The sequence below is a fragment of the Symphodus melops genome, assembly GCF_947650265.1.
Source record: "Symphodus melops genome assembly, chromosome: 16".
Lineage (NCBI taxonomy): Eukaryota > Metazoa > Chordata > Actinopteri > Labriformes > Labridae > Symphodus > Symphodus melops.
Window position 1 is genome coordinate 6681873 of NC_136706.1, and position 26475 is coordinate 6708347.

The 26475-nt window shown below is 42.0% G+C and overlaps 3 protein-coding genes and 1 long non-coding RNA gene across 4 annotated transcripts in view; 2 read left to right on the forward strand and 2 right to left on the reverse strand.

Annotated features, from left to right (window-relative positions):
- Positions 1–1877: 1877 nt before the first annotated feature.
- On the reverse strand, positions 1878–12650 carry lrrc8aa (leucine rich repeat containing 8 VRAC subunit Aa). The gene is made up of 3 exons (XM_079363847.1): positions 12452–12650; positions 6317–8441; positions 1878–4931 (listed from the first exon to the last, which is right to left on the reverse strand). The coding sequence occupies exons 2-3, from the start codon at positions 8429–8431 to the stop codon at positions 4656–4658; spliced, it is 2391 nt and encodes a 796-aa protein (XP_079219973.1). The 5' UTR covers positions 8432–8441; positions 12452–12650; the 3' UTR covers positions 1878–4655.
- A 1008-nt stretch (positions 12651–13658) lies between these two features.
- Positions 13659–14300, forward strand: LOC306836505. Its single transcript, XR_013780787.1, has 2 exons — positions 13659–14044; positions 14175–14300. It is a non-coding gene; the product is annotated as an uncharacterized lncRNA (long non-coding RNA).
- A 1664-nt stretch (positions 14301–15964) lies between these two features.
- uck1 (uridine-cytidine kinase 1) lies at positions 15965–18983 on the forward strand. The gene is made up of 7 exons (XM_079363624.1): positions 15965–16157; positions 16613–16772; positions 17149–17245; positions 17329–17471; positions 17552–17646; positions 18119–18167; positions 18262–18983. Exons 1-7 carry the CDS (start codon positions 16068–16070, stop codon positions 18456–18458), a joined length of 831 nt encoding a protein of 276 aa, XP_079219750.1. The 5' UTR covers positions 15965–16067; the 3' UTR covers positions 18459–18983.
- A 60-nt stretch (positions 18984–19043) lies between these two features.
- Positions 19044–26475, reverse strand: part of rapgef1b (Rap guanine nucleotide exchange factor (GEF) 1b) — a 46608-nt gene continuing 39176 nt past the window's right edge. The window contains exons 15-27 of the mRNA XM_079363617.1: positions 26291–26376; positions 25892–25997; positions 25054–25129; positions 24664–24751; positions 23810–23899; positions 22999–23184; positions 21774–21858; positions 21564–21658; positions 21357–21435; positions 21038–21139; positions 20787–20884; positions 20574–20702; positions 19044–20325 (exon numbers count right to left, since the gene is read on the reverse strand). Of these exons, the coding sequence (XP_079219743.1) occupies positions 20175–20325; positions 20574–20702; positions 20787–20884; positions 21038–21139; positions 21357–21435; positions 21564–21658; positions 21774–21858; positions 22999–23184; positions 23810–23899; positions 24664–24751; positions 25054–25129; positions 25892–25997; positions 26291–26376 (1371 nt within the window). The 3' untranslated portion in view covers positions 19044–20174. The remainder of the gene's footprint in view (positions 20326–20573; positions 20703–20786; positions 20885–21037; positions 21140–21356; positions 21436–21563; positions 21659–21773; positions 21859–22998; positions 23185–23809; positions 23900–24663; positions 24752–25053; positions 25130–25891; positions 25998–26290; positions 26377–26475) is intronic.

Sequence of the window (26475 nt, forward strand, 5' to 3'; positions counted from 1 at the left end):
ATAACAATAAAGAATATTATTTTTAGTATTAGAGTAAGTATAGAAGGAGATTTCACTGTAAGTAGTTTCATTTCTTTGCTCAGCAACAAGCTCAGCATTGATCAGGAATTTCCTAGGAAGAAAGAACTGTCCATTAGATGAGGAATTGCAACAAAGTTGAGTGTTAAGTATTTATTTTATTATCATGTGTCAGAATGGTACAAAAGTAGCGTCTGAACATTAAGAAATCAAAGTTCAGTTGTCCGTTGATAAAGACGACCTGCTTTAAAAAGCCAGTGCTCAGTCCACTTGGCAACGATTCATTAATAAAGGCCTTGTCACGTGTGATACTGACGGAGTGGATTCAACAGTGATTGCTGTTGGGAGGTGAAGTGGGTAGCTTTCTGTATGGCTATAATACACACACGTTCAGCATCAAAAAGCTCTTTCTAAGAGATGACATGGATGTGAAACTGTTTTCATATATCCCTGATCTACAGACAGCAGAATGCAGAAATGAGTTACTGGTGTATAATAAATACAAACATGTATTTAAAGAAATCACACATGAGTAGGGATAACATGTCATTTCAATCATGGCAGTTTTGAAAATGTTTGTCCACACAACCGTTTAAAAAATACAGTATAAGGGTTACTGTTACACACATTGTCCAAACAGGAGGGTTAGCTCACCTTCATTTAGTTCAGATTGTTGAGACTTGTTTCTGACATTCAGTTTGGTTTAGGGACAAAAGTTGTGAGACAAAGCACTGCCTGCTGTAAAAATTCAAAGAAATCATGCTCTCTCACACTAACCTCACTACATAAGGCATAAATAACAGAAGCTGATTTTATACATTTGTACTTAAAACAGACAAAACTACATAAAACTGATTTGGTGAATTGTAATGGAACAGGAAATACAGATGTGTAGTGTATTCATTGAGATTATTTGAAGTGTTTGGATGTAAATCATCTAACATGAAGTCATTTCCACATAACCATGGGGGATTTTATTTGTCACAAAAAAATCCTGCTTTCATGCTTCACTAACAACTGGCTGACCTCATCTCAGACTTTCACCCCAGTGAGTCACCAGCTCCTTTTCCTGACACACGGGAAAAAGGGGAGTGGGGCCACAGGTTTGGATGTACTCATCGTGTGACAAAGAGGGAAGTGACTGTGGACGACTGTGCTGCTGATGTCACAGCTCCGGAAGTCAGAAGAGTAAATGACTAGGGTTAAAATGATTTTTACAGTCAGAAAGTGAACAGGAAAACTCTAGATGGAAAACTTTGTCTGACTACGGATGTGTCATCAGACTGATGATGCTACAGATCAAATAAAGAAAAGCTGAAATGTGAATTTTCAAAATGTTTAAAGTAATTTCAACAACTTTTTAGAATTCATTTGGGGTTATAAATACTTAAAGGCGTAAATTTCGCAGTGACTTTCCAACCACTAAGCTAAGAACAAAACAAACTTGATACAATAACTGACGGGCAGTTTTTCAAACGTCTCAATGTGACACTCTGTTGGTGCTGCACTGCAGGAGGGAGATATTTGGTGTCAGCAGCGCTGGCAGCTGCACTGCACCACTACAGTGAGCAATGTTACAGAGCAAATAAAGGTTGGAGTGACATTAAAGTGTTCTCACAACCTGTCCCTTTATCCATGGAAAGCTACAGGACAAGACATATGGGATCATTTTTGAGGTTTAAAGCTCCTGTAAGGAGATTTTAGCTGGCTACGATAGAGACTGACATGAAGAATATACAATTAACATCACCTATAATAATCTGTTTTTGTTGGCATTACAACCAACAAAAACAGATTATTTCTAAACAGTATTGCTGTGGGGGGGGGGGGGGGGGGGGGGGGGGGGGGGGGGCGTCAGACATGCTGTTTGACAACACGCTGTTGAAATACCCATAATGTTCAATTTCCTTATCAATGATTAACTGAGTGTTTCATTAGACTGTTCAAAGAAAGCTAGATAACATTTACTTCAGAAAAGCAATATGAACAGAACAAAAGCAGGAAAGAAATAATATGTACCGCTTTGTCCACAGGGGGCGCCAAAATCAACACACTAGCATTTCCTCACAGGAGCTTTAACTTGCTCGTATTTCAGATAATTGCCTGTTTGGCATTTCTTGTTTGGCTTTCATCAGGTCACCTTGTGTAGAGTTTAGCAAAAAAAAAATAGTTTGTGCTTTAATTTGGCCCCAAAAAAAGTCAACCAGAGCACAAGTACAACAAGGTAGACATGCAACTTCAATCAACCTTGGAAAAGCTTAGCATTCCTTTAAATAATTACCTTTCTTTTGTCATCTGCTGCATTTTTGTTCTTGTTATGATCTGTGACCTTGTCTTTTAACTTGAAATTGTTTGCTTCGCTCGTCGACACATTCAGGCTCTTCGTTCAGAGCAGCACTTCACTCATGACCCCAAGAAGGGCATTTGGATTCAGCCAAGGCCTCAGTGAAACAAAAAAAAAAAAAATCACTGTGAACAAAGGTGCAATTGTATCATCACAGTAAAAAAAAAAAAAAAAACTCCCTTAAATGTCTTAAAAAAGCTGAACTCAAAAACAGCTGGTAACAATAAGAGCACACACCATACCCCTGAAATGTACAAAACAAGCTATACATTTAACAACACATGAAAAACAAGACATGAACGTGATGTTTGTGATCATTAACAGGGCGTAGAGCTCGTAAAAGATTAAGGCCATATTAGCAACGAGATGCCGGGGTGGAGTGAACATAGCAGGGTTACTCCAAACGATGCTAGTAAATCCAAGGCCGTAACAAGAAAAGTGTTTCAAGCTCACAAATGTTCCCCTTGTTAGTGGTCAGTTTCCTGCACTCTCTGATTTCCTGTTTGTCTTCCTTTTGGATAAACAGAAGCGGCGGAATATGTCCAGTTTGCCCAGGAGTAAACTGAGCATGAGAAATCGAGGGCCTCACATACAAACAGCACTTTGAGTCACATGTTCCTTTGCAGAGTGGCAGCACCTGGCAGCTAGTTAAACCTCTCCTGCCTCATATCTGCAGGAGTTCATCCACACCTTTTTTATCTAAAGTCTCATAATTCAAGGAGCATAAAAAGTACCATGATTCCTCCTCGTTTTATTGGTCTGCATCAACTACAGAGTGTATGATAAGAAATGTGCAAGCTTGCATGTGTATTATATCTAATAAAAACAAAGACATAAAACAGGGGAGAGAGTTTTCTGATTACAGGAATAATCTCTTCATGTCATCAATGGGACAATTTTCTTTAACTGATATTGTCGGTGAAGCCTTCAAATGAACAAACTCCACTTAAGATTTTTACTCAGTTCCAAAAGAAACTCCAGTGCAAGACAACAACTCGGTGGCTGTGTTCAATGTGTGGTCTTCAGTCAGTAACTACTTCTTGATCTGGTATTAACTCAATGTTATCCGATCACAAAATAGCATGTTTAAAATGCCCAACCGACCTAACGCACAAATTCGGAGTCCTTATTGCAACGGCCCAGGTTCAAATTAATGCAAGCTAGCCTTTCTGTCCTCGCTCTGTTTCTATCTCCAGCTTTTCAATCTATTAAAGGCAAGAAAGGGGCCAAAAAACAGGCCCAACATGAAACCATTGTGTGGCAGCATTAGAAAACGCTAATCATGTTACTTGACATCTAAATAAATTATTGACCTCCTTTAAAAAAAAAAACCAACCCCCCCCAGCCAAAAAAACAAACAAAAACAAGCCAGATCTCAGTCAATCACACAAACATTAATAAGACACACAAATAATGTGTGATGTTTTGTCATGCAAACAGAAAAAGGTACGGTCAAATTTACAGTGAAGCAAAATAACAAGTCCAAGAAGGAATGGACTGTTGCTCTCCCACCGGGAAGGAATCTCCTGCCGGACAGGCAGACGTTATAAATGAACAGCCGGGGGTTATTTAGATATTGTACTGTAAAGTTTGTTGCTGTGATGTCGTGCATCAGTCCCTCCGAGTTAAGGCCAAAGCTGGGAGATCAGCTGCAGGTTCATCTGTCAGCAACTGTAACGTCTGGAGAAAGCAACAGGTGCAAACCTTCCTGCCACACATTGGCTGCTGGTTTCACATTCTTTTATTTACTTACATCTTCGTCTACAGCCAGTACTCTGACAGCTGCAAAAGTTAAAATGTCAGGAGTAAGACTGAAGTCTCAAGGCCAGAGAACAGTCAGGCAAATACTGCTTTGAACTCTTCTAAATTGTGCATGATCAGCAAAGGAGAAATAGTGAGCACACTGGGCTCACTGTGGCGGGGCTGATCCGTGCAAAGTTTATTTGTTTTTGTGTCTCTCAAATGAAAACAGGTTTGCTTGAGCGTGGTCCTGCTGTGTCATGCACATTCAACATCAGCTGCTGGCATCCTTGCAGCATTACATATAGGAGGATTTTACAATGCTGAACCACCTGTCTTTGTAGAGCTTTATGAGAAGCTAGTGACATCCTTTGAGGTCTTAAAAGTTGACACTGGTGCTACTTTAGCACCAACAAGCCATCACATTTGTGACCCTGCTGCAAATCTCTCAAGATTGGCCCTTCTTAAAAAAACTAAAAAACTTGTTTCTTCTGTCAAACTTCTCTTTTCTTTACCGAACAAGGAGTTTTTACCAGACAAGGAGGTTTTGGGCTCAAGCTTGCTCCTTGTCGGCCCTCCAGAGCTGCTCTTTGACTTCTGTTGGCAGCGTGTTGAAAAGGTCCTCCTCCACCACCAGGCCGCTCCTCTTCAGCAGCCGACACTCACCGAGCTCCACTGGGAGACACTCCAAGCGGTTCCCTCTCAGCTCCAACTGTGTCAACCCGGTGAGCTCCCCGAAGCGCGAGGGCAGCGTCTGCAGGCAGTTGTTTCCTAGATTCAGAGTTCGCAGCTTCTTGCACTTGAACAGCTCCGGGGGTAAAGTCTCGATCTGAAGAGGAGAGGATAAGAGGGAGAACAAAGAGCGGTGTAAATGAACACTGATTACAAAAGGCGGACGTGTTCCATTTTTAATCCATATGCTTTGCTGAGATGAGGCAGGGATCTGAGATGTAAGCAAAGCAGTATTAGGAAAATGAGAAGCTGTTTCTGCTGTCGTGACTGGAGAATGGTTCAGCTCGAGTTCATTTCAGATGTTACCCCATTAAAAAAACATAATGCAACTCAGAACCTTAGCACGGGGAACAAGTCAAAAGGAGGATAAAAGGCACTCAAAAGTTACTGTAACCGACTCAGCAGAGTCTGCATCTCTATGCAGACTATCATGTTTGTCCTGCTTTGATTGATTGAAGAAATGACATCTTGTCTAAACAGATACATGAGCCCAATTCATGTAACACATTTCAATTGATAACATGCTGACAGTGTTAAGGAGGCAAAAACAGCAGAAGGATCCCATTTAATGCATCTATTTTTGGCTGCAAACAAACCTGCTGGAATCTATTTTCAGTGTTGCAGCCACACATAACGCAGGGGAAAAAAAAAACAGGCAGTAATGGTACCAACAAGTGAAAACACATTATGCTGTTCACTTTTTAATGAAGGACAACAACTGAAATTTGCCATCTCAAATAAAATAAACAGCCTTTTGTTAGGAACACAAGGATTGACTACTTCACCCGAAGCCAAATGGGTTAGCCGAGCTGCAGCCGTAAAAAGGAGAACACGGCACAGACCTCCCAGCGTAGAAGCTCATCTTGGCATGCTAAGCAAAAAAAACCAGCAACAACAATAACAAACAAAAAAAAAAAAAACACATCTTAAATAAAGCTGGTTTGCAAGTATTTACTTGAAAAGTAATTGTTTACTTCTCTGGAAAGCCTGAAGGAATTTTAATTAGCCTCTTTCTTTTTTTCTAAAGGGTTGAGGAAGGAGGATTAGGAGCACATCATGTTCACTTATAAAGTGGACAAATAAACACAATCCTAGTTTAAATGTGACTTTGAAATCAGCACTTTTTTTCTTACATATGCATACGGTGGATTGAACGATGGAAAAGGAAAAAAAATCCATGACAGCAGTTATCATGAATTGGCGGTTTCGTATAGAGCAGAACTGTGTCGACAAAATGCATCAGAGCAACGCTTCTGACATTTATGGCATCGAGTAGAGATAACAGTGACAGTATAGTATCTTACTGCCTGACTTTCTATGAACATCTCAGCATTATAAGAATTGACCTTTGCATATCAGGCCTTTGAGGTAGGTAATCATACAACACATTACAGAGAGATGAAAGGGGCGGAGACAGAATACCTTCACAAGCTTTACTTGAAACATTCCCCTCTGCAAATACAAGCATGTGACGCGTCTTACCCTGTTTGCCGTGACCGCGAAGTACTGCAGGTTCTGGAGGAAGCCCACGTCCGCGTGGATGCTGGTGAGATTGTTGTGGCTCAGGTCTAAGAAGCGCAGCTTGCGGCAGAAGAAAAGCTGACTGGGGATCTTCTCGATCTTGTTTCGGTTCAGATACAGCCTCTCCATGTTTGTGAGCGTCCCGATCTGAATGGGGATGTAGGCGATCTGGTTGTACCACAGCTTCAGGCACACGAGGCGGTGCAGGTGCTGGAAGCTGATGATCTCCTCTATTGTCTTCAGGTTGTTGTCTTTCAGGTCGATCTCCTGCAGGTTGTGCAAACTGAAGATGGAGTGTGGGATGCGTTCGAGATCGCAGCGGACGAGCTCCAGCTCTGTCAGGTTGACCATTTTCTTCAGGCTGTTGAGCACCATCAGTTTGGTTCCCTCGTTGTTGATGGAGAGCTTCTGAAGATGCACGCCCACGTCTGTCACCACTTGCGGCAGCTTGGTCAGGTTGCTCTTCAGACGTAGAACTTTGAGCCTTTTGAGCTCCCGTAGACCATCGATGACAATGAAGCGATTGTTTTCAGCGCTCAGGTTCCCCGTGAGGTGCAGCTCGCTGAGGTTCTTCAGGCTGTAGATCCACAGGGGGATCTCTTTGATGTCGGTGAACTTGATATGAAGCGACTTCAGGTTCTCTCTCAGGAAAGCAAGAGCCGGGGCCTCAATTTTAGCGGGCGTGTGGTAGAGCCACATCTCCCTGAGGTTGGAGAGCTGGGCGATGATTGGCGGGATGGTTACATCGGGGATGAGCTCCAGTTTAAGCACTTCCAGCTCAACCAGATCGAACACCGTGTCCGGGATCCCGCTGAGCATGAACAGGTGGAGCTCCAGCTTCTCCTGCGAGTTCTTGGTGATGCGCTGCCTCAGTTTGTCCAGCGTCCACTCGTTGTTCAGGTTCAGCTGCCTCAGCTTGTTCTCGCTCACCTCCGACAGGAACACGGCGAAGCGCTTGGAGTAAAGGGGGTCATACTGATCGATCATGTGCAGCATGAAGGCAAAGTCGTTCTTCAAGTCGGGGATGTCGCTGTAACTGCTTTCCTCGCGGATCGATTCGAAGGAGTACCGTTTGAGGGAGCGGCTGAGCATCCAGCAGAGAGTGTACATGCAGATCAGACCGTAAACTACCACCAAGCTGATGTAGAAGCAGGCTAATATCTTGAAAAGAGTTGCCAAAGGGTGAGCGCAATAAAACGTGCTGTACCCCGTTAGTTTCTGAATGTTTACCGTGCACACCACACTGAACCTGATGTAGCGCACGTAGTAGGCGGTGTAGCTGATGATCAGCATGAACTTGATTACTTTGATGATGGTCTGGCGTATGTAGAGACGGTACACGATGTCACCCTCCTCCACATGGATCCTGAACTTCTTCACCTTCTCAAAAAGAGCTTTGGCCTGTTCCCCTTCTTTTTTGTCAAGAACCCCAGTTTCCGAGCGATCCACGATCCCCTGCTCGATTCTTGACTTTGTCCGTTGGAGCATGGGCACGCTGGCCTCCACGTCTTCGCTCACGCACGAGTTCTTCTTGTCTAAAGAACCGTTCATTTTCCCCAGAGGCTTGGAGTCGCTCTCCTCCACCACGGTCTCAGACAAAGCCCTTGTTGTCCATGGGGAGTCAAAGCACTTGAGGAGGATGGAGACAAAGTGCTCCAGTTTGGAGCTTGTGCGGGGGAACTTGAACCAGAAGTTACTACAGGCCAGGAAGATAAGAGTGTGGAGTAGCACCAGGTAAGGGAAATATTTGGCGAACCAGTGGAGTTTGTTCTCATAGCAGACGGCATCGACGTAGTTATACTGGTGACGGTCGAGGTCATACTGGATGCCTTTGGGTTCCGGTGAGTAGGGGACGCTCACGTTTGGGATGGGCATCGTCTCGCAGGACTTGTTGACCACCCACTTGCAAGGCAGGCAGATCATCTTGTCCTGAGTCACCTGCAGCGTACCACCGAACACCGCGATCATCAGCATGACTATAGAGATGTAGTCCGTGAAAACGTCCCACCATGGCTTCAGGATACGGTACGCTGGCTGGGTGTCAGCAAAGTACCGGAGCTCTGTGATGGGAATCATGATGGTTTATCTAAAAAAGACAGAAAACAGGCAATTACCAAACCAGTATACAGTCATACCAAGTTTTTTGCCAACTATCATTTCATTGAAATAGCTGTTTAGACTTGACAGCAACAATCGCTTGTGTATCTCCAGCCAAGGGCAGCAGTTCCTAAGGACTTCAGCAAGTATACATCTGTGCATCATCACAGGTACAGCAGATGGCCTATAAAAGAACATCGGTCATTATATTTGCTGTGCATCAGGAAAGTCCTTGGTGTCTTGCATGTGTGCAGACAGCACACCGCAGGTCAGAGACTGCAGAGCAAGCGAGAAGCTGAAGCAGCACAGATCCTGACACAGCACATGTTCACACACTGGGCCTTGTTCCCCCTGGTTTAATCTTTAGTCGCTGGTTGTCAAACCAGAGTTCAAGATCTAAAGAAATACAGACAGGGATTATGTTTTTTTTCTTTCTAATTTCTAGTTGAGCATAATCGGATGAGTTGACTTCTTAAAGCTCATTAAAGTAATTATCAGATGAGCGGTCAAAATGAAACCAAGTCAGTATCAACCACTTGAACCTTGACTTCAGAACTGTCTCAGCAAACTGGAAGTGATACTCAATGAGACTGGACGGCTGCTGACGCCACAACTCAAGATTCTCCATGTTACACATTGATGCTCGAGTGTGTCCATCCGGCCACAGCTGGGCGACTTCCTCAAACAGTTAATGTGTGATTCAAGTTAGAAAAGACTGCAGCAGAGGCAGTTTCTTCTTTTATCAAGTTGTTTCAAAGTTACCGTTATTCAGAGAGTAAGCAGCTGGAGGTGGACAACCCCGAGTCCTTTTTTATATCGACAAGAATATACAACAATCTTCATCTTTTAAAGCATAATGTATCCCTCTATGTTCAACTGGCTCCTTTTTTCAAGGGAAGGATGAAAGAGGATACTCGGTCAAGTGGTCACAAAAAAAAAAGCTGTCTTTTATCCAGTTCAAACCAGAATGGCAGTACAGCCTCTTTAGGGCCTGTGTAAGGTTGCTGCTTTTAATGGAACAGAGAAATAACAGCACACATGCTGCAAAAACACCTCTAAATGTAACAACGCCAGTGATATTAACAACAACAGGGAAGCTTTTCATTTTATTAAATCATCCAAAACCAGAAGTGAAAATGAAACATGCTTAGGTTGACGTGTAAAACGGCCGCAGGTTCCTGTCCAAACACAGACCTTAGATAAACTTAATGTCACATAAGCTGTGATGACAAAGATTCATGCAGCATGAAGAGGTTCACACCAGCAAACAGTCCCGAGTACACGAGTGTAACATTCACAGACGTCTTCAGTCAGAAAAACATGCAGCATCTCACATTATCACACGCAGGCAGCTTATCTCGCTTGTACATCTCCCTCCCTGAATTTCCCCTTTGAGAAACTGAAGCTATCTCCTCCCTCTCATGGCAGTAAACAGCACCAAAGGAATTTTTAAAAAAAGAAAAAAGACCAGGACTGTACTGGTGACTCTGCTCTTGGCTTCCTGTTTGTAGAGTTTCTCTGGTGCATTTTTCCTGGACTTGTTCCCTGAACAGAGCAGCTTTTGTGCTGGCAGTCTTTGTCCATGACCCTCTGACACACGGGCTGAAAGAGCTGCAGGTGAACCTGGACGCTGTGAGAGCCAGTTTATTACAGAGCCAAGCCTTATTTTCCCTCAAGGACACGTCTTATGTCTTTTAACAAAAGTTACCGCGAAACAGAAAAAAATCCAGACAGAGTTGCTAGCCCCTCGGCTATGTAGAAGGAAGTGATGTTCTGTCTAGAAACCATTTTAGTCCAGAATTGAACATATTAGAGCTGGCATATTGCTGCATTATAAGGGTGGGACAAAACATTGCTGCAGCAATATATTGTATATTATGACACTTTCTCCTGTGACACAATGAACAATTTTTATTTATTTTTTTAAATATAGCACATCAACAGATGTAAATTAGCTAGTTAGCTAAATCTGGTCCAACGCATCTCTTCTGTTCTGAGACTAATGTTTCTTTATGTACAATGTCCCTGATTCAAAATAAACTCAAACTAAACTTTTAACTGCATTAACACTTCATGTGTCCTCAGAACTGCTCTTATGGCTTATGAGGGAAATGTGAAGACAGTGGGATAATGTCAAAGAGCAGCAGCAAAAGAAGTTCAAATATGATGCCTGATAAGAAGGGAAACTGACACCAGACGGAAGTCAAAGTAAATACACTGATCCTACTCTTTACCTTTTTGGAGCATTTTGCATTCTTCAGTTAGTTCCAGTAGACATTGTGATGGATGATTGGATCCAACACATCAATTATTGCAGATCTGTGTTAAGATATACTTGTTATCATGAGCCATGCATGTAATTCCCGCCTGTATATGGCACAGACTATCATGATTCCCAGACGGTATATCTTGTCTACACACACACAGGTTTAAAGAAGCCTGTGCACCACTGTGCACTCATGTAACACCATCACTAAACACGTGTCACCCGACATCAATCTTCCTGCAGCTCCAAAACTGGACTCTACACTGATGTATAAACGCCAGCACAATGGATGCTTTCTAGATGCCACTCAAACTTCTTTTTGAGCACAGTGGAGAAATGATTAGATGTGTGTACACAGGAGGACAGCAGCAACAAGGTCCCAGTGCTAACAGAGAGATTGACCTTAATCAGACCGAACAAAATACCAGCTACTAAAACGGGTCAAATCCAAGAATGAAGCAGTTTCATGTGACAAAAACAATCAGTATCTCTCTGAAGGGTTTTCAGAAGAGAGGGAAAGACGTATATTTATTATTTTTTTCTGTTATGATTAGCTGTTAAGGATTTATGGCATTAGTTTGTTATATTTACTAATGTTTTAGAATGAACAATCAATGCTAGAGTTGAAATTACTTCCATTTACAGCTACCAAAATACAGAACAGGCACACTGAAATCATTTATATTCGCCTGTTGTCTGGTTTATCTGCAGCACATTCTTTAAGTGTCTGGGGTTATTTTGTAGGTGGACATTATATACAAGCTGATTCTTAGCACATGATATGGGATCCCAGACACCCACATACCCATGACCAGGGTGTTTCCCGTTCCTCAAAAACAACAGCATTCTTGGAGAGAGAATAAACCTGAGATATCACAGCCCGTCTGTTCTGAGCAGCACTGACATTGTTATCATAGACTACTTGCAACATCAAGAACCATGGAGGCAGTGTTTGCAGTGTTAACCAGATCTAACTGGTTCGGTCTTACTTACAGCAACTTTCCTTTTCATGACAGAACTGTTTATGCCATTTTCTCTCACACACACACGCACAAACACGCGCACATATACACTCTCACAAAATACATCTAAGGACGAGGTCTGATGAAGACACATGTTGATTTGATCATTTGACTGATGTGACTCTACAGCTGCATACAGCACAGACAGATTTCCTTTCTTTCTCATCACAAAGGACAGCAATAATAGCTAGAAAAGGTAATGTGCAAACACTGTGTATCACAGCAATCTTATAGGCTACACATTCATTGTAGATGCACACGCCTTAGTATCACTGCAATAAAGGTGTCATAATGAAAATACTCTGAGGAAAGATTCATTCAATATGCATACAACACTTGGGCAGAAATAACAGATGAAAACAAAACTGTTAAAATACAAATGAGTTTTCTTTTTTACTTCGGTTTGAGGCTGAATTTGTCCAAAGATTTGAGCCCATTGTGTTGTTTGTGTTAAAATATCAGAATAACATGCTGGCCTTCAACAGTGGACACGAAGATATGTCAGAGAATATGTAATTGGACATTCTTATTTGATTAATAGCCTTGGCAGTAATGCAGTCTGATGAAATAATATGTAATCTAACCCAGTGAGCGACCTTTCATGAGGAGGACTTCTCCACAACAACAGCCAGGCGAGCGGCGGCTGGAAACCATGTCTCATACCGATGACCGGGTGAGCAAACTGCGGCAGGGAATTAAAAAAAGACCCACCTGTTTTATTAAAGCTGTTTTCTCTCGCCTGCTTGGCACAAAGGTGACACATTTCTCAAACGTCTCTCAGCGGCTGTGGTAGGTCGGACAACCGGGCCAGAGCCCCCGTACGACAGTAACGGAGGAGAAAATGACCGTGCATGAACGGACGGGCCGGACGGGTTTGTCGGCTCGCGCGAACTACTGCTGCCGCTGCTGCCGCTGCTGCTGCTATCGCTGCTGCTACTGCTGCTGCTGCTGCACGATACTGGCGGAAGTGTAGCCGCTGTCAAAATAAAAGCATGGATGTAACGGAGCCAAATATGTTTTAAAAATGTAAGAAACCAAAGACACCCGGCTCACTTGTTATGTGAACACTTCGTAATACTATCAGCACTATAAGCTAACACAATATTTTCCGATTTAACATTGTAATATTAACTTGGAATATTACTGTATTTGTGATATTGCACAAGTGATTTGTGTTTATAAAAATAATGTAGCTTATTTTATTCTATACTGCGTAAACGTACTTGGCATTAAACATGATTATGATTATATATTTGTAAGTTAAAACATATACAATCCACATTTGTTTGCAGGGTTTTCTTGGCTTAGTTTCTTGTTTCCATTACTTGGTGATATGTGGGTTCTGGGGTTTAGATACTCCTGTTGTTATGCTGTCCTTTTTTTAAATTACTAATTACTAAACATCTGCTGGCCATATTCTGGAAACAGAAAGAGACAGACAATCATGTAGACGTGTATTTTGTTGAGGTTGGTCAATTTCTTTTTTATTTACCAGCCTGTTTATGAGAAATGGCAACTATTGCATTTCATAAGCTTCAAGTATTTGGATGTACGATGCACTAAACAGACTAATCTTCATGAAAACGATGTTCTTATTGCAAATGTGATCATCCTCATTTCAACATTACTTGCACACTTATGAAAAGATGCATACAAAAACGTAATTAAACAATAGAATTGCTTTATATTGTTTTTAAAATTATTATTATTATTTATTTATTACAGAATATTAGCACAAAAAACTGCTTTAAGATAATTATGGAATACATAGGCTTAGTACTGAACGGAAGTTGCGTAAAATGAAAATAGTCATCATATTTTTTACGTGTTTCTAAACATTTCATAAATATTGCATTTGCCAAAAGAAGCATTTATGCAAACAAAAACGTGGATAATTTTAAATTCACTGTGAAACCACTCTAGCTCTGACGTCATAGGACGGCGACATACTACACGCTGACGAAACGTCCGATACTGTTTATGTTCTGTCAATTGATTTTGGATTAAATGTTTTTGTAACTTACTTACTCCTCCAGGAAGATGTTTCCCGTCACTCGGTTGTGTCGGTGTTATGGTCGTCTTTTAAAACCCTGTCGGACCTCAGGACCACCGCCCGTCTCAGCTCTGAGGTCGGGAGGGTTTCCCTCACTGGACCTGCGTACTTTTCATATGTTGTTATCTGCTGACAGACATGATGGAACCTGTCAAGGCAGAGCAAGAGGATTCTCAGTTTCACCAAGTGTCAAAAAGGATGCCATCGGAAAAGTTCAGTCCACCCATTATCAGCTGGTTTACACATGCAAGGTACTTGTGTGTGTGTGTGTGTGTGTGTGTGTGTGTGTGTGTGTGTGTGTGTGTGTGTGTGTGTCTTAAGATGCCCTTAAACCCCTGAATATCTGAATATATATATATCTCTTCAGGTTTGCTCCACCAGGTCCATGAAGAAAATATCCAAACAAGCTTACCACAGAGGAGTTGTCATAGTGACATGTCCAGGATGTAAAAATCACCACATCATCGCTGACAACCTCAAATGGTTTTCTGACCTGGAAGGGAAGAGGTTAGTGATGCTTTTATACACAGCAGCAACAACAACAACAACAACAACCCAGAACATAAACAAGCCCCCCTCCTTACATGATACTAATGTGTTTTTTACTGTGTGTGGGACATTTTTACATTAACTTCTTAGTGAACTCTGGTGGACAAATTGTGTAATGTCTGCTGTCTCTGCATCACCTGAAACGTGCTGGAAGTTCTGTTTAACAATTTGCTTTTTGAAAGACATAATGTAAATGCAGATCGTGATGTGTTGGTCTTAGTGTGACTCAATAGATGTTTGTGGTGTAGCTCTAGAAGTTTTGCCTTTACTATTAAATGAGATTGATCCTTTCCTCATTTTCAAGCCCAGCGCAACTTTAGTAGACGGCTGTTCCGTCATGAGTCTGTTGAAAATTTCTGTTAAAGGGAAGTTTTTTTTTTTTTGCCACCTTATGACAGATTAAGCTGGGCCCTTGTAATAAAGCAATAAGTAAGGTCTTTGACCTGCTTTTTGTAAAGTGTCCTGAGATAACACTTGTTATGAATACAAATAAAGATTGATTGATCCTTAACACTGTGGAAAACAAATCCCATTCTATTGTTCAAAACAGCAGCTAGGAGTTCAGACGTGTACGCGCTTGCACACTTCCAGATTCTTGTTCAGGCATTGATGCAAGTTTCTGTTAAAATTGAGATGCGTCATATAACACTTGTGATTTGAGCAAAGACATTTCACACATTGAAGCATACCAAAGAAGTAAGAGCTTTAAAGAGTCATCTTTGACTCAACAATAATTGTGTGTCCTGTATATTTTATATGACTCAAGTTCTTGTTGATCATGTTGCTTAATTTTCTCCAGAAACATCGAGGAAATCCTCGCTGCCAAAGGAGAGACGGTGAAGAGGGTTGAAGGAAGTGCTGCTTGGGAGATAGTACTGGATGAATCGATCAAAGACAATTCTCAACTTAGTGAAGACCCAGATAAAAAAGGCAATAACGAAGATAAACAATAACACTGTCTTTATACTGTATATGTATATAATGTGAAGTGAATTATTAGTTTGGCAATAAATTAAGTATTTTGTGATCATTTACATGCCATGGATTCTTAACAAGCACTATGGAAAGTGTTTAGACACATCTTAATATCACATCATAACTCTAATCACAGCAGCTGCTTGAGCTAAAATCATTTCAAACTCTTAAAAACAAAGTTTCTAACCACAACCAACACAACAGTAAACATTTGATTACACAAGTAGATTAATGAGAATTAATAGGTGTTAAATTGTGATTTTTTTTATAAGATTCAGTGTTGCTCCAGGCATGTTTGGCTTTACACATTTAAACTGAACCTGAACACACACATACACAAAAATAGCTACACACAAACTAACTCACACAAAGCCCTGAATATATTTACACACCTGCAAACTCAAACAAGACCAATATAAACATGAAGGCACAAACACACAGAAAACAAACTTTAAACACCAGTAATTACAATTTATTCTCTAATGTTTTTATTATATATACATTTGAAGATATGATCTGATTATTAGTATTTTTAGAATGTTAATTATATTTATTATTGTTACTATTAAATTAGTAATTATCACCATTTAGGTAATTTCTTTTGTTAGTCTTTGTTTTTATGCTTTGGCCCATTCACGCTAATATGACTGAATTGAGCAGTTATCGCGAGAACAGCGAGTTGTTGTTGCTGAAGGTAGCATAGCTAACACACAACCGAGGTCTCAAAAACTCCGCAGTCTCTCCACTTCGATGGATGCTCTCGGAGCCCAAGACGAGGCGGAAAGGCCCCGACATCGACCCTTTCTTATCGGGGTCAGTGGAGGAACGGCCAGCGGCAAGGTCAGTGTGTGTTTTTAAAGAAATAACGTCATAAGCATCCCGCGTAGATTAGCTCATGTTGTTAGCAACGCTAACTAGCGTTTGCCAAACTGTCAAAGTAGCAGGCACGCCCACTTCCTCTGTGGACGTTTTCTTTAATTTAGTCATTGACAAATCAAATAAAACATTACATATATTCTCTGTAGATGTTACCACAGTTGCCTAGACTCTTTCTACCGAGCTTCATCTAGCAGCTGTGAAGATAATTTTTTTCTGCCATGAGCAGCAGTCACGTGACAGAGCACTGGTTTAATTGACAAGGTCATTTATTTCACACACAATCACTTAGGTCCAGAACTCCTAATTGATTAACAAACTAGCACCTTTCCTTTGGTACATGTTAGTCAACCTATAAAAACACATTCAGACTGGTCTTGTGAATCAATAGTTTGAGTGAATGGATCTTTGTGCTACAGTCAACAGTTTGCGCCAAGATCATGGAGCTCCTGGGCCAGAACAAGGTGGACCACCGCCAGGGACAGGTGGCTATTATAAGCCAGGACAGCTTCTACAGAGTCCTCACTCCAGAACAGAAGATGAAAGCACTAAAGGGCCAGTACAACTTTGATCACCCGGGTAGGTACAGTCCACATTCAGTATGTTTATTTTTTTTTTCCCTCAACAGCACACACGGTCCTGTTGTCTCTTTACAAAGGAAATGAAACTGTTTTAGTTTGAATAGTTGGTGGTATGTACAAAGTTTCACAGATTTTTAGAAATTAACCTGCATGTCTGGCTGTTTAGCTGCAGGGACAAAAACAAGTAAAATATTTCTGGAGTTAAAAAAAAAAAGCTTCTTCTGAGCAGACTGTATTAAAAACTGTTTAGCTCACAGATTCTGCTAACACAAACAAACATGTTTCCAGGACACATTCTGCTAGTGCTGGACTGTGGAGAGGTACTGTTTAAAAAAAAAAACATAGTAAATGTGTCTATATCTGGTGTTTTGCAGAGGCATTTGACAACGAGTTAATGTACAAAACCTTGAAGGACATCGTGGAGGGACAGGTGGTCGAAGTTCCAACGTATGATTTCGTCACCCATTCCAGGTAAGAGGAAGCCGTATGCTGCATCTTCTCTCCAGCTTTCCTTATCATCGTTTTTGCTGAAAACGGTTGGATGTTTTCTCTAGGTTAGAGGACAGGATCACAGTGTACCCAGCTGACGTGGTCCTCTTTGAGGGGATCCTGGTCTTCTACATGCAGCAGGTGCGGGATATGTTTCACATGAAGCTGTTTGTGGACACGGATTCAGACGTTAGACTGTCTCGCAGAGGTATCGTCACTTTCACACACAGTAGACTCCAAAAAGTTGACACAGTATATTGGATAATTTGACCTGATTTTTCCCTTCAGTTCTGCGAGATATGAACAGAGGAAGAGACCTGGAGCAGATTCTCACTCAGTATACAACGTTTGTAAAGCCTGCGTTTGAGGAGTTTTGTTTGCCTGTAAGTGTGACAATAAGGATATTTCTCTGCATGAGTTGTGCTCAGGTTGTCAGTATACCAGAATCATAAGCTACAATACAATTCCAGTAAAAAAAAAAAAAAAAAAAAATTATATCTGTCCTAAGACCACTGCAATAAGTCATAAAAGAAAAATAAAGATCTGGTCCAGATTAAAAAAAAATGAATAAATGAAAGTCCTCAGCACCCACCATTGGGACATTTCTTGCTTTTAATGAACAAAAAAGGCAGGCAAATGCCTCAAACATGTCAAAACATTGCTAACAGGTCGTGCAGTTTAGTCAGTACTTTTTCTCTCTTTTTACCTCGCTGCAGCTTTTGATTAAAACATCACTGAAAATCTAAAGTTTGTTTTAAAGCTGAATAATCAACCACACGGTGTTGACGTTTAGAACATTTGACCACCTTGTTCAGTGCTGCTGTACTTTATTTCTAAAGACATTTGTCCTTGCAGACAAAGAAGTATGCCGACGTCATCATTCCAAGGGGAGTTGACAATATGGGTGAGTTTCAATCCCTGAATAAGGTTGCATTCCTGCCGATTACTCCAGCATGAATTTTGACAGATCGTGTCTCTCGCTCTCTCTCTCTCTCTAGTTGCTATTAACCTCATCGTCCAGCACATCCAAGACATACTGAACGGTGACATCTGCAAATGGCAGCGGGGGTCCATTAACGGTCACGGGAGGGGCTTCAAGCGCGCCATTTCCGAGCAGGGCGACCTGCAGAACGGAGCAGCAATCCTTCCTGGAGGGAAAAGAGTCCTGCTGGAACCCAGCTGTCGACCCCACTGAGAAGGAAGACTCGGTGGCTGTGAATATGATCTCTTGAGCTGAGGGCGTTGCTGCAGATTAGTGCAGGATGGCTCTCAGTGCTGCGACCTCTTCATTTGACAGTTGTTACTGGTGCACGACCAGTAGTTTTATCGAGAACCTGTAACAGTCTTCCATGATAGTCTTCGGTTATTATTTTTTTCAGTTTTGACTGTCGTCAGATGCCGTTACTGAAACAGATGGAAATGTGTGAGAGGGATGACGCATTATTGAAACTTTTAATGTCAGTCACGCTTTGCACCTTATATTTATACAGGCTTTGAATGAGAAGATTATATTGAAAGAATATAAAGACTCATCTATTTTAGTGTTGTCGCTTTGAATGTTTGTTTTTAACTTATTTAAACATGTTTCAGCAGTGTCGGACAAATTGAGTGCTTCCTTTCGATCATTTACAGTTGAATACTCGCCTTAATTTTTTTTTTTAAAGTTCATTTTCCACCGTCCAATCTGTCCAACAATAAATGGAACTTCTATGAAAAAAAAGTTGAGAAGTCTTGTTTGAGTTTTAAAAAAATCAAAATGAAGCTTCTGAGCCAAAGCGTGTGTATTGAAAGAGAGCCGTTTGTTTTATTGGTGTTTGATAGCACAGTGTGATGTGTGGTGTTTTTTTTTTATCTCCCCCGGAAAAAAAAAAAAAAAGGAATTGAAATGATTTTCTACAGCACATTTTTTTGGAATGACAAACACTCGAGCCTCTGAGGACTTCAGTCTCACTTCACAAACACGCGTTCACACAGCGACGTGACGGGGACGTGATTGTGACTGCATGATGGTTCTCTACACCTGAACACGGCACACGATGATTCAGTATGACATACATAGATCACAGCATCTTTAGTAATTCATCTTTTTGTTTTTGTGGGGGTTTTTTTTTTTTTTGCTTTGCTTTTTTTGAGTGCACACATGTATGGCACTTTGGGAGAAGCTTAGCTCTTCTCATAAGCATTAACATCCTTTTTGAGAACAAAAGGAGCACTGTATATAATACATTTCATAACCATACATGATTCTTACACAAAAAAAAACAAAAAAACGTCTTAAAACAAATTCAGTCTCTAACGGTCATCCTCTTTGTAAGTTCAAACCCCCCTCTCAGCAGAGTCTTGTGTCTGCAGCCTGTGAGTCATAGTTCAGGGCAAGTTGCTCTCCATGTTCTGCTGTTTGAGGGGAAACTCAATGGGGGGGATTTTTTTTCAGAAGATGACCAACAAATGGCACATACATAAAAGGAAGGAGCAACTCTCAGGGTAATGGACCATTCAGCTCAATCTCACTCACACGCAACAGCTCCACTCTAAAACAGAGAGCCCAGGGAGCAGACTTTGGTTATTTCTGTAGCGTCTCCCTGTCCGCTCCGTGCGATTCTTTTTCTTCTTCTCCTTGGCACCAGGCTTCCTCTTGTTCCACGACTCGACCTCTCCCCATGCCAGAGCCACAGTAATCCCAATAAAAATCTCCCAGAGCAGCAGCGCTCTTTGTAAACCTCGGCCACGCTTCACTCGTCTGTAGTTCGAGTCTCCCATTTGCTCTCGCGGGAAAGCTTCCATTCGTCTTTCTCTCAGTCTGTAGTAAAGTGGAGTTAGTGTCATGAAGCACAGTTGGAGGTCAGTCTCGGCGAGCCGGGGGGGGGGGGGGGGGGGGGGTTTGGGGGAGTGGGGGTGGGGGGGAAGAGTCCTAGGTCTTCTCCTCGCGGTCTGTCTTGCGTCGGGTGATGTTCCTGGGCTTGATCTTCAGCGACAGCTCCCACAGCGCCTCCTCCGCCAGGTGATCGCTGAAATCGTTGAAGAAGCAGACGATGTCTTCGTTGCGCTTCAGCTCGTAATGCCTGAGATGAGAGGAGGTCGAGGTGTGATTACTGCAGTGATTCATCAATGAGGAAAAAAACAAACAGCCCGTGTGGAGCTCGCAGAGCTGCTTTAGGATTATGGTTTCATGAAAAACAAAAGTAGAAATACATTTCTCTTCCTGCCAGAGCGAACAGAAGCAGACATCTATTACCGTGAGTGATGTTTACAAAGCACTCCAGTCATTTGAGAAGTTTGTCATAGTCTAAATTCATCCCAGTGGACTTACACTTGCTGGAAGCGCCGCATGCTGTCCAGGATGTTGAACTGCTGCCAGCGTTTGGAGAAGTTAACCTTCCCATCGATGAGGTCAGGGTTTCCCAGATGGACGAAGGTCAAGTCCTGGAGGATGAGTCCGCTGGAAAGAAGAGGAGGGGGAGCCGTGTCAAGTTTACATTTTCGTGGAGAAAAAAAAATGCATGTTAAACATGAATACACTTACAGGTACGGGATGCACGGAGGCTCCACTTCAGCCAGAGCAGCTCTGTACGCTCTGAAGGAGGAGGAGCTGTCAATCAATGTGCAATACTCCTCTAACCCCTGAGAGAGAAAGAATGAAAAGGTGTTGAGAATGCTTCCCTACAGTAGATCTTTAAGGCTACATCGTCTTCGAACAGAGCTCTTCTCTGTTCTGAAAATGATGCGATGCAAGTATGTAACTCCTCCGGTCGTAACCACACGCGACCCTCTCACCTCTGAGGTCTGTTTCTGCCACTCCAGTCTCCTGATAGGGGCAGAGTCCAAGGCAGACAAAATGGCCAGGTAGGAGTTGAAATTATTCAACTTCCGTAAGTGCTGTAACAAGAAATGAGAAATGTTATAGCATAAAAAAAACAAAAAGAGAAAATAAAACTCCAGCAGATTCGAATGAGTAAATAAATGGCCTTGAATGGCCTTATAAAAATCTGTCTGAACTTCATGGGAAAGCACACGTCTTCCAGAGTGAAAAAACAGGCAGTCGTCTGGTTCCCAGGCCAGGAAATAAAAACACCAAGTGGATAATGTCACAAACCTTCATTATCTTGATGAACTTGAGAAGCAGCTTCTCTCTGTCTTGAGCTTTCTCCTGCTGGATGATTAAAGAGCGGACCCTGCGGGTGAAGGAGGAATATATAAATGAGGTGTAATAACACTGAGGGAAAGATGCAGCAAGGGGGAAAATCAGGAAATAATATCAATAACAGACAAATGAGGGGATAGATTTGATTTGAGGTCTTACCAATAGCTCATGTTGTTAAAGTGCTCTGTGAACTGAGTCAGGTTCGGACTCTTCTCCTCATTCTGCTCCTTGGCCCAAAGCAGCACCTCAGGAATCTGGATGGAAAAGGAGGAGTTTATAAAAAAAAAAAAAAAAAAAAGGAGTTCAGAGTGAAAACACAAATCGATGTGGGCGACTGCTGGGAGGATTAATGCAAAGTAACAGCTGTACCTCAATTTTATAGAAGAGCTCAGCGTCAAGGAGAGTGAGCTGATCTGCAATCTCGTGACTGCGGAAGTCATGGAGAGTTCCGGGTCTGTGAGGAGACAAACAATAAGATGATGTGTTCAATCTGAAGTTTGACTGTGTAGCTTAGCTGCAGGACGATAATAAAGGAGAGGACTCGTTCTGTCTTTGTAGTTCTTTGTGCTGCAAGGAGACTAAATCTAAAATACATTTATCTAGATAATTCTTAAAATGTGAAGCATAAAAATGTTTCTACTTTGTAGTTAACAATAGATGTACAACTTTGAAAGAAAGTGTATTAAATGTCACACCGTGCAAGGCGGGTCATGTTAACATCTTCGTCTCAATCCTAAACTGTATATGAAGATTAAACGACGTGAAGCCAAAACATTCACACAGCTCCCCCTGCTGGCTGGATGTAATATAGGTCATCACGCTGTCTCCTTCATGTGAACAGATGGGATGTGGGGCAAACTTTTAAAACAACACGTCAGAAGCATTTTTTTCTCAAACGCAGATTCTGTCACGATAGGTCTTTAGTCTTTACTGGATGAGCAGAGTAGAGGAGGAACGTGCAGAGCAAACGGATCAAAGAGTGTCTGCTTCAGACCAACACAACGATCTGTTCTGCTTGTGGACTGAAGGATCTGTGCTATTTTCATTAATAAGTTAAAAAAGTGCTTTGGTTAGCAGACGGTTAATTACATATATGCAGATATACAGCTAGTCTGTGTCACAGTGTTTAACAATCAATACTTTTTCTTTCTTTTTTTTTAGGTTGAAGATGCTAGTAGAAAAAAGCAGGTGTGCTCATATCTGTCAGTTTTGTGCACGTCTCTCTCTCCTCTATCTTCTTAGTTTGGCCTCAAACTGTGTTATTCTAAGGTATCCTTTAGTCTCTGGCTTCTGAGTTTTGCATTTTTAAAAGCATTTTATGTGTTAGCAGTTAATAATTCAGGGAGTTGCAAAGTCACATAGCTAATTAAACGTACTTTATGAAACTACGAACTCAGGAACTCGGCCATGATTGAAGCTACAAGCTTGAAACACGAGCTACTTGTTTAGGGAATATGAAGTGGTGCTGCAGTTTTCTAAACGTCAGTCTACCGGACAAAACAAACACTGTCTGTTATCCTTGAAGGTATTAATCCATGTGAAGCGAGGATAACTACCCACACATCTCACTCCGTGTGTCCCCCCCCCCCCGTACCTTGCTGAGACCCCTCGGGCTGCGAGCGGCTTGAGGGAGTTAGTGTATCGTAGCAGCTTCTTCTGCTCCACCTTGTCCAGGATGTTCTTGCGGAGCACGCGGGCGAGGCTGAGCTCGCCGTTGCACACCAGCGTGAACACCAGGTCCATCAGCTGCTTCAAGATGTCGTCCGTCAGCTCCACCAGACTGCACCACGCAGGAGGGGAAGAATTCAGGAATGACAGGAGGAAGGTGGAGGGGGGGGGAAAAAAGCAGAATTTAACCGACCTTGTATAAAATGTGGGTTTAAGAGACTTTTCAAAGCGTGAGCTTCTCCCGAGTCCACTGGTGGATAATATTTTTGTCTCATGACCCTTTAAAGTCACACTAGTCGTTTATTTCTTTGAATTAGTGTGTGATCTCTGCTCAAGTTGTCTCATGTGAAAAATATTTATAGGTATAATGAAATAATACTATGTAGGATGTATTTATTGTCCATAATCCTCTTGACCCTGTGAGTGATCTTTATCACCATGTCGCAAAGTGTTTCGTCTCCATGAACTTCACTGGTGGACACTTCATCAACAATACTGTTTACGTACTTTCAAAATAAAAGCACAATCAAAGCAGTGGTCACTTTTGTGTAATTTAAACATACACATGCTTTGATTCATTCTTTTCTGAGGAACCGGATATTCTCCTCACAGTCCTCGACTAAATCATGTATTTGTTTATTTGTTTACGTTTCCCGAGGAAGTGCACTACACACTCAGAGAAATTTTTTCCAAGATTAAGAATAAATTAAAAAAAAAAAAAACTGATTCGTACTCACCACAGCTCATCCACCACTCGGACCAGCACAAAGAACGTGTTCTTGCTGACTCGCTTCTTGAAGGTGTCAGGACTGTGGCAGAACCTGGTGTATGTGCTCAGTGGTCAAGGACAAAATAAAACTCTGTGTGGTTTCAAAATAAAACATGGTCAACGCTACACACAGGACATGAATGATGTTTCCTCAAGTGACCAGATGAGACGTGTCAGAATAACTACCTCCAGCTCTCGAGTTATTCTGAATGGTTTTTTTTTAATTAGTTGAAAACTCATTTAAAATTCAACCAACACAGTGACCTATTCTTCTAAAGTTTAAACAATAAACTTGTCTAAAAAAATACATAACCTAATTCCAACACGACTTCTGGGTACAAAAACTTTCACAGCCTAAAAATGAGCTTGAAATAGATCTCTCAGCCTCACAGCACTGAAAACACTCATCGTTAAACAGCAACCTCCACCATGACTTCAACCTGGAGTAACAGCACTACAGCTATGCTAGCTGCTTGCTTTGTGAGGCTTCACTAGCCTAGCATGGCTAAACCAGTAACAACATAGAACTGAAGCTACTGTAAATCCAGCTGTTAAGACGCCAACTACGGAAATATCTTGGAGGGAAACGTTCTTGATAAATTTGCTCTCTTATCACAAGAAACCAAGCACTTTGAGAAGTAGTTAAATATCCACCTGGAGAAAATACTAAATAAAATTTAGTTTTTCAGCCCTAACAGCCGAATCAAAGGAAACATGATGAAGGGATCGTTCCTTAAAAGGTAAATGAGGGTTTTTTAAAGAAAAACAGTCTTCAGGCCAACGTTTAAGCTCCCAGTGACGTGTTGAGTGATCTGAAAAGGATATCTGTAGTGTAGCTTCTTAATGAGGTCCTCGGGGCTTATAAAAGTCCTATATGTAGTCAGAAAGGCTTCACAGTACAAAACGAGATCTGTCAAGGAAAAACAGAGGAGAATGAAAAAAAAAACTGCATATTTGAGTTGAAGTGTATCAGAGAACCTAATTAAGCAAAAAAAATCCACATATCCAGACTGACACATCACAAACAAGAGAACAAGAGAGATAGACTGAGGCTGTTTTAAAATCATTCTCGGATCTCAGACTCGTCAAACTGCAGGAAATAAAAAGATATTTGAATGCCAAATGAAAACAAAACAAAGCTGCACCAGTGACCCTGAAGCACACTAACATGCTGCCCCGTTTACTCCAGCCTTCATGTGTGCTGCACTGTACCTTTGCGGTCTGTTTCTGTAGCGTGCACTAATAAAATATCTCCTGATCCAGCACGGACGTCAGGGCCGTCATCATTCTGGAAGGAAAAAAAAAAAGAAACAAATTAAAGCAGAAGACAGATGAAATGGAGTGAAAAACCGGAGAGGATAAACAGAGAGGGAGTGATGCAGTCTAGCCCAAAATGTAGCAGCCGCTTTCTTCTCCAGCCTGTATTCTTTTTTTTTCTTTTCTCACCCCCTCCCCCCCCCCCCCCCTCTTAAAAGGCCCCCACCTCTCCCCGTCCTGCACCAGCTCCTCTGATGACGAAGAAAAAGTCTGACTTGTGTATGATAAAAGCCTCACCACTGCAATGTCTCCTGCAACAGCTCTACAAGAAAAAAAAAAAGGAAAAAAAAGTCCTCACAGGCTATGAATCTTCCCTCATCTCCAATTCTGTTCCCGTCACATCTCATCTGTAAATCACTGCTGTCCCACTGGCCCTAACCTTGCAGAACTGGCGAGCAACATTTCTACACATCTGTCTATCAGACTGCACCACGCAGGACAAAGGAGGAGGAGGAGGAGGAGGAGGCGGCGGCGTAGGAGGAGGAGGCGAAGGGTGGTTTGTCGATCTCTCAGCGCTGCAGTTTCAAAGAGTTCACAGCAGAGGGAGGCATCGACTATCAGTGGTGGATCTCAGGATCTGGATCTTTTCTTTTTATTGGAGTGACTCAGTGACCTTTAGCCAGCGCTGCACTAAGAGGATAAAACGTGCTTTGTATGCAGGTGCTGCATGCTTCTATCGCAGCAGAGCTCGAAAAAAACAGAAAGCATGCGGCAGCGTAGCTGTAGGTCTTACTTCTTGTTTTAGTGTTATCCTGCTCATGATCTCCTTGTGATCTATGAGAGAGAGCTCGTCCACGTCTTCCTCGTCGCTCCCGGCCGACTCTGTCGACTTTTGCCGCCTAAAACAAACAAAGGAAGCTGTCTTAAGCACAAATACTCCTGATTATAAACAAGATGCAACCCACATTTGGTGTCTCGGAATGACATTTTCGTTTAGGCATTTTGTGTAGTGGCAAACAAAAGCGGCACACTTTAACAGTTTAGTGTTTGGAGACATGCCTGCTTGGCATGTGAATGTAATTGAATGTTGTTGGGACAGTGTTTGTTCCCTTTATTTTGTCTTGATTATTCTTCAGACCTGTCAGTGTTGGGCGTTCAGTGAAAACTGTAGAACCTTTTGTGCGACTCTTACCTCTCCTTGTCCAAAGCCTCTTTGCTGTTGCTGTTTGGAATCTGAGGGGCGGGGTCTTGAAGCACATCGTCAGCTGTGATCGTTTCCTAATCGATGGACGGAAAAAACAAACGTCAACATCTGCGCTGTGCGAGTGATTCCGTGCAGGGACCGACGACAGGATGCTGATGAGATCGTATGAACCC

What these genes read in the sequence shown, in the direction of transcription:
- uck1 (XM_079363624.1), top strand. Translation starts at nt 16,068, where the DNA reads ATGGATGCTCTCGGAGCCCAAGACGAGGCGGAAAGGCCCCGACATCGA. An exon ending in GAGGAACGGCCAGCGGCAAG is followed by an intron (nt 16,158 to 16,612) that starts GTCAGTGTGTGT and finishes TTTGTGCTACAG; the next exon opens with TCAACAGTTTGCGCCAAGAT. An exon ending in CGTTAGACTGTCTCGCAGAG is followed by an intron (nt 17,472 to 17,551) that starts GTATCGTCACTT and finishes TTTTCCCTTCAG; the next exon opens with TTCTGCGAGATATGAACAGA.
- lrrc8aa (XM_079363847.1), bottom strand. Translation starts at nt 8,431, where the DNA reads ATGATTCCCATCACAGAGCTCCGGTACTTTGCTGACACCCAGCCAGCG. An exon ending in TCGCGGTCACGGCAAACAGG is followed by an intron (nt 4,932 to 6,316) that starts GTAAGACGCGTC and finishes TCTCCTCTTCAG; the next exon opens with ATCGAGACTTTACCCCCGGA.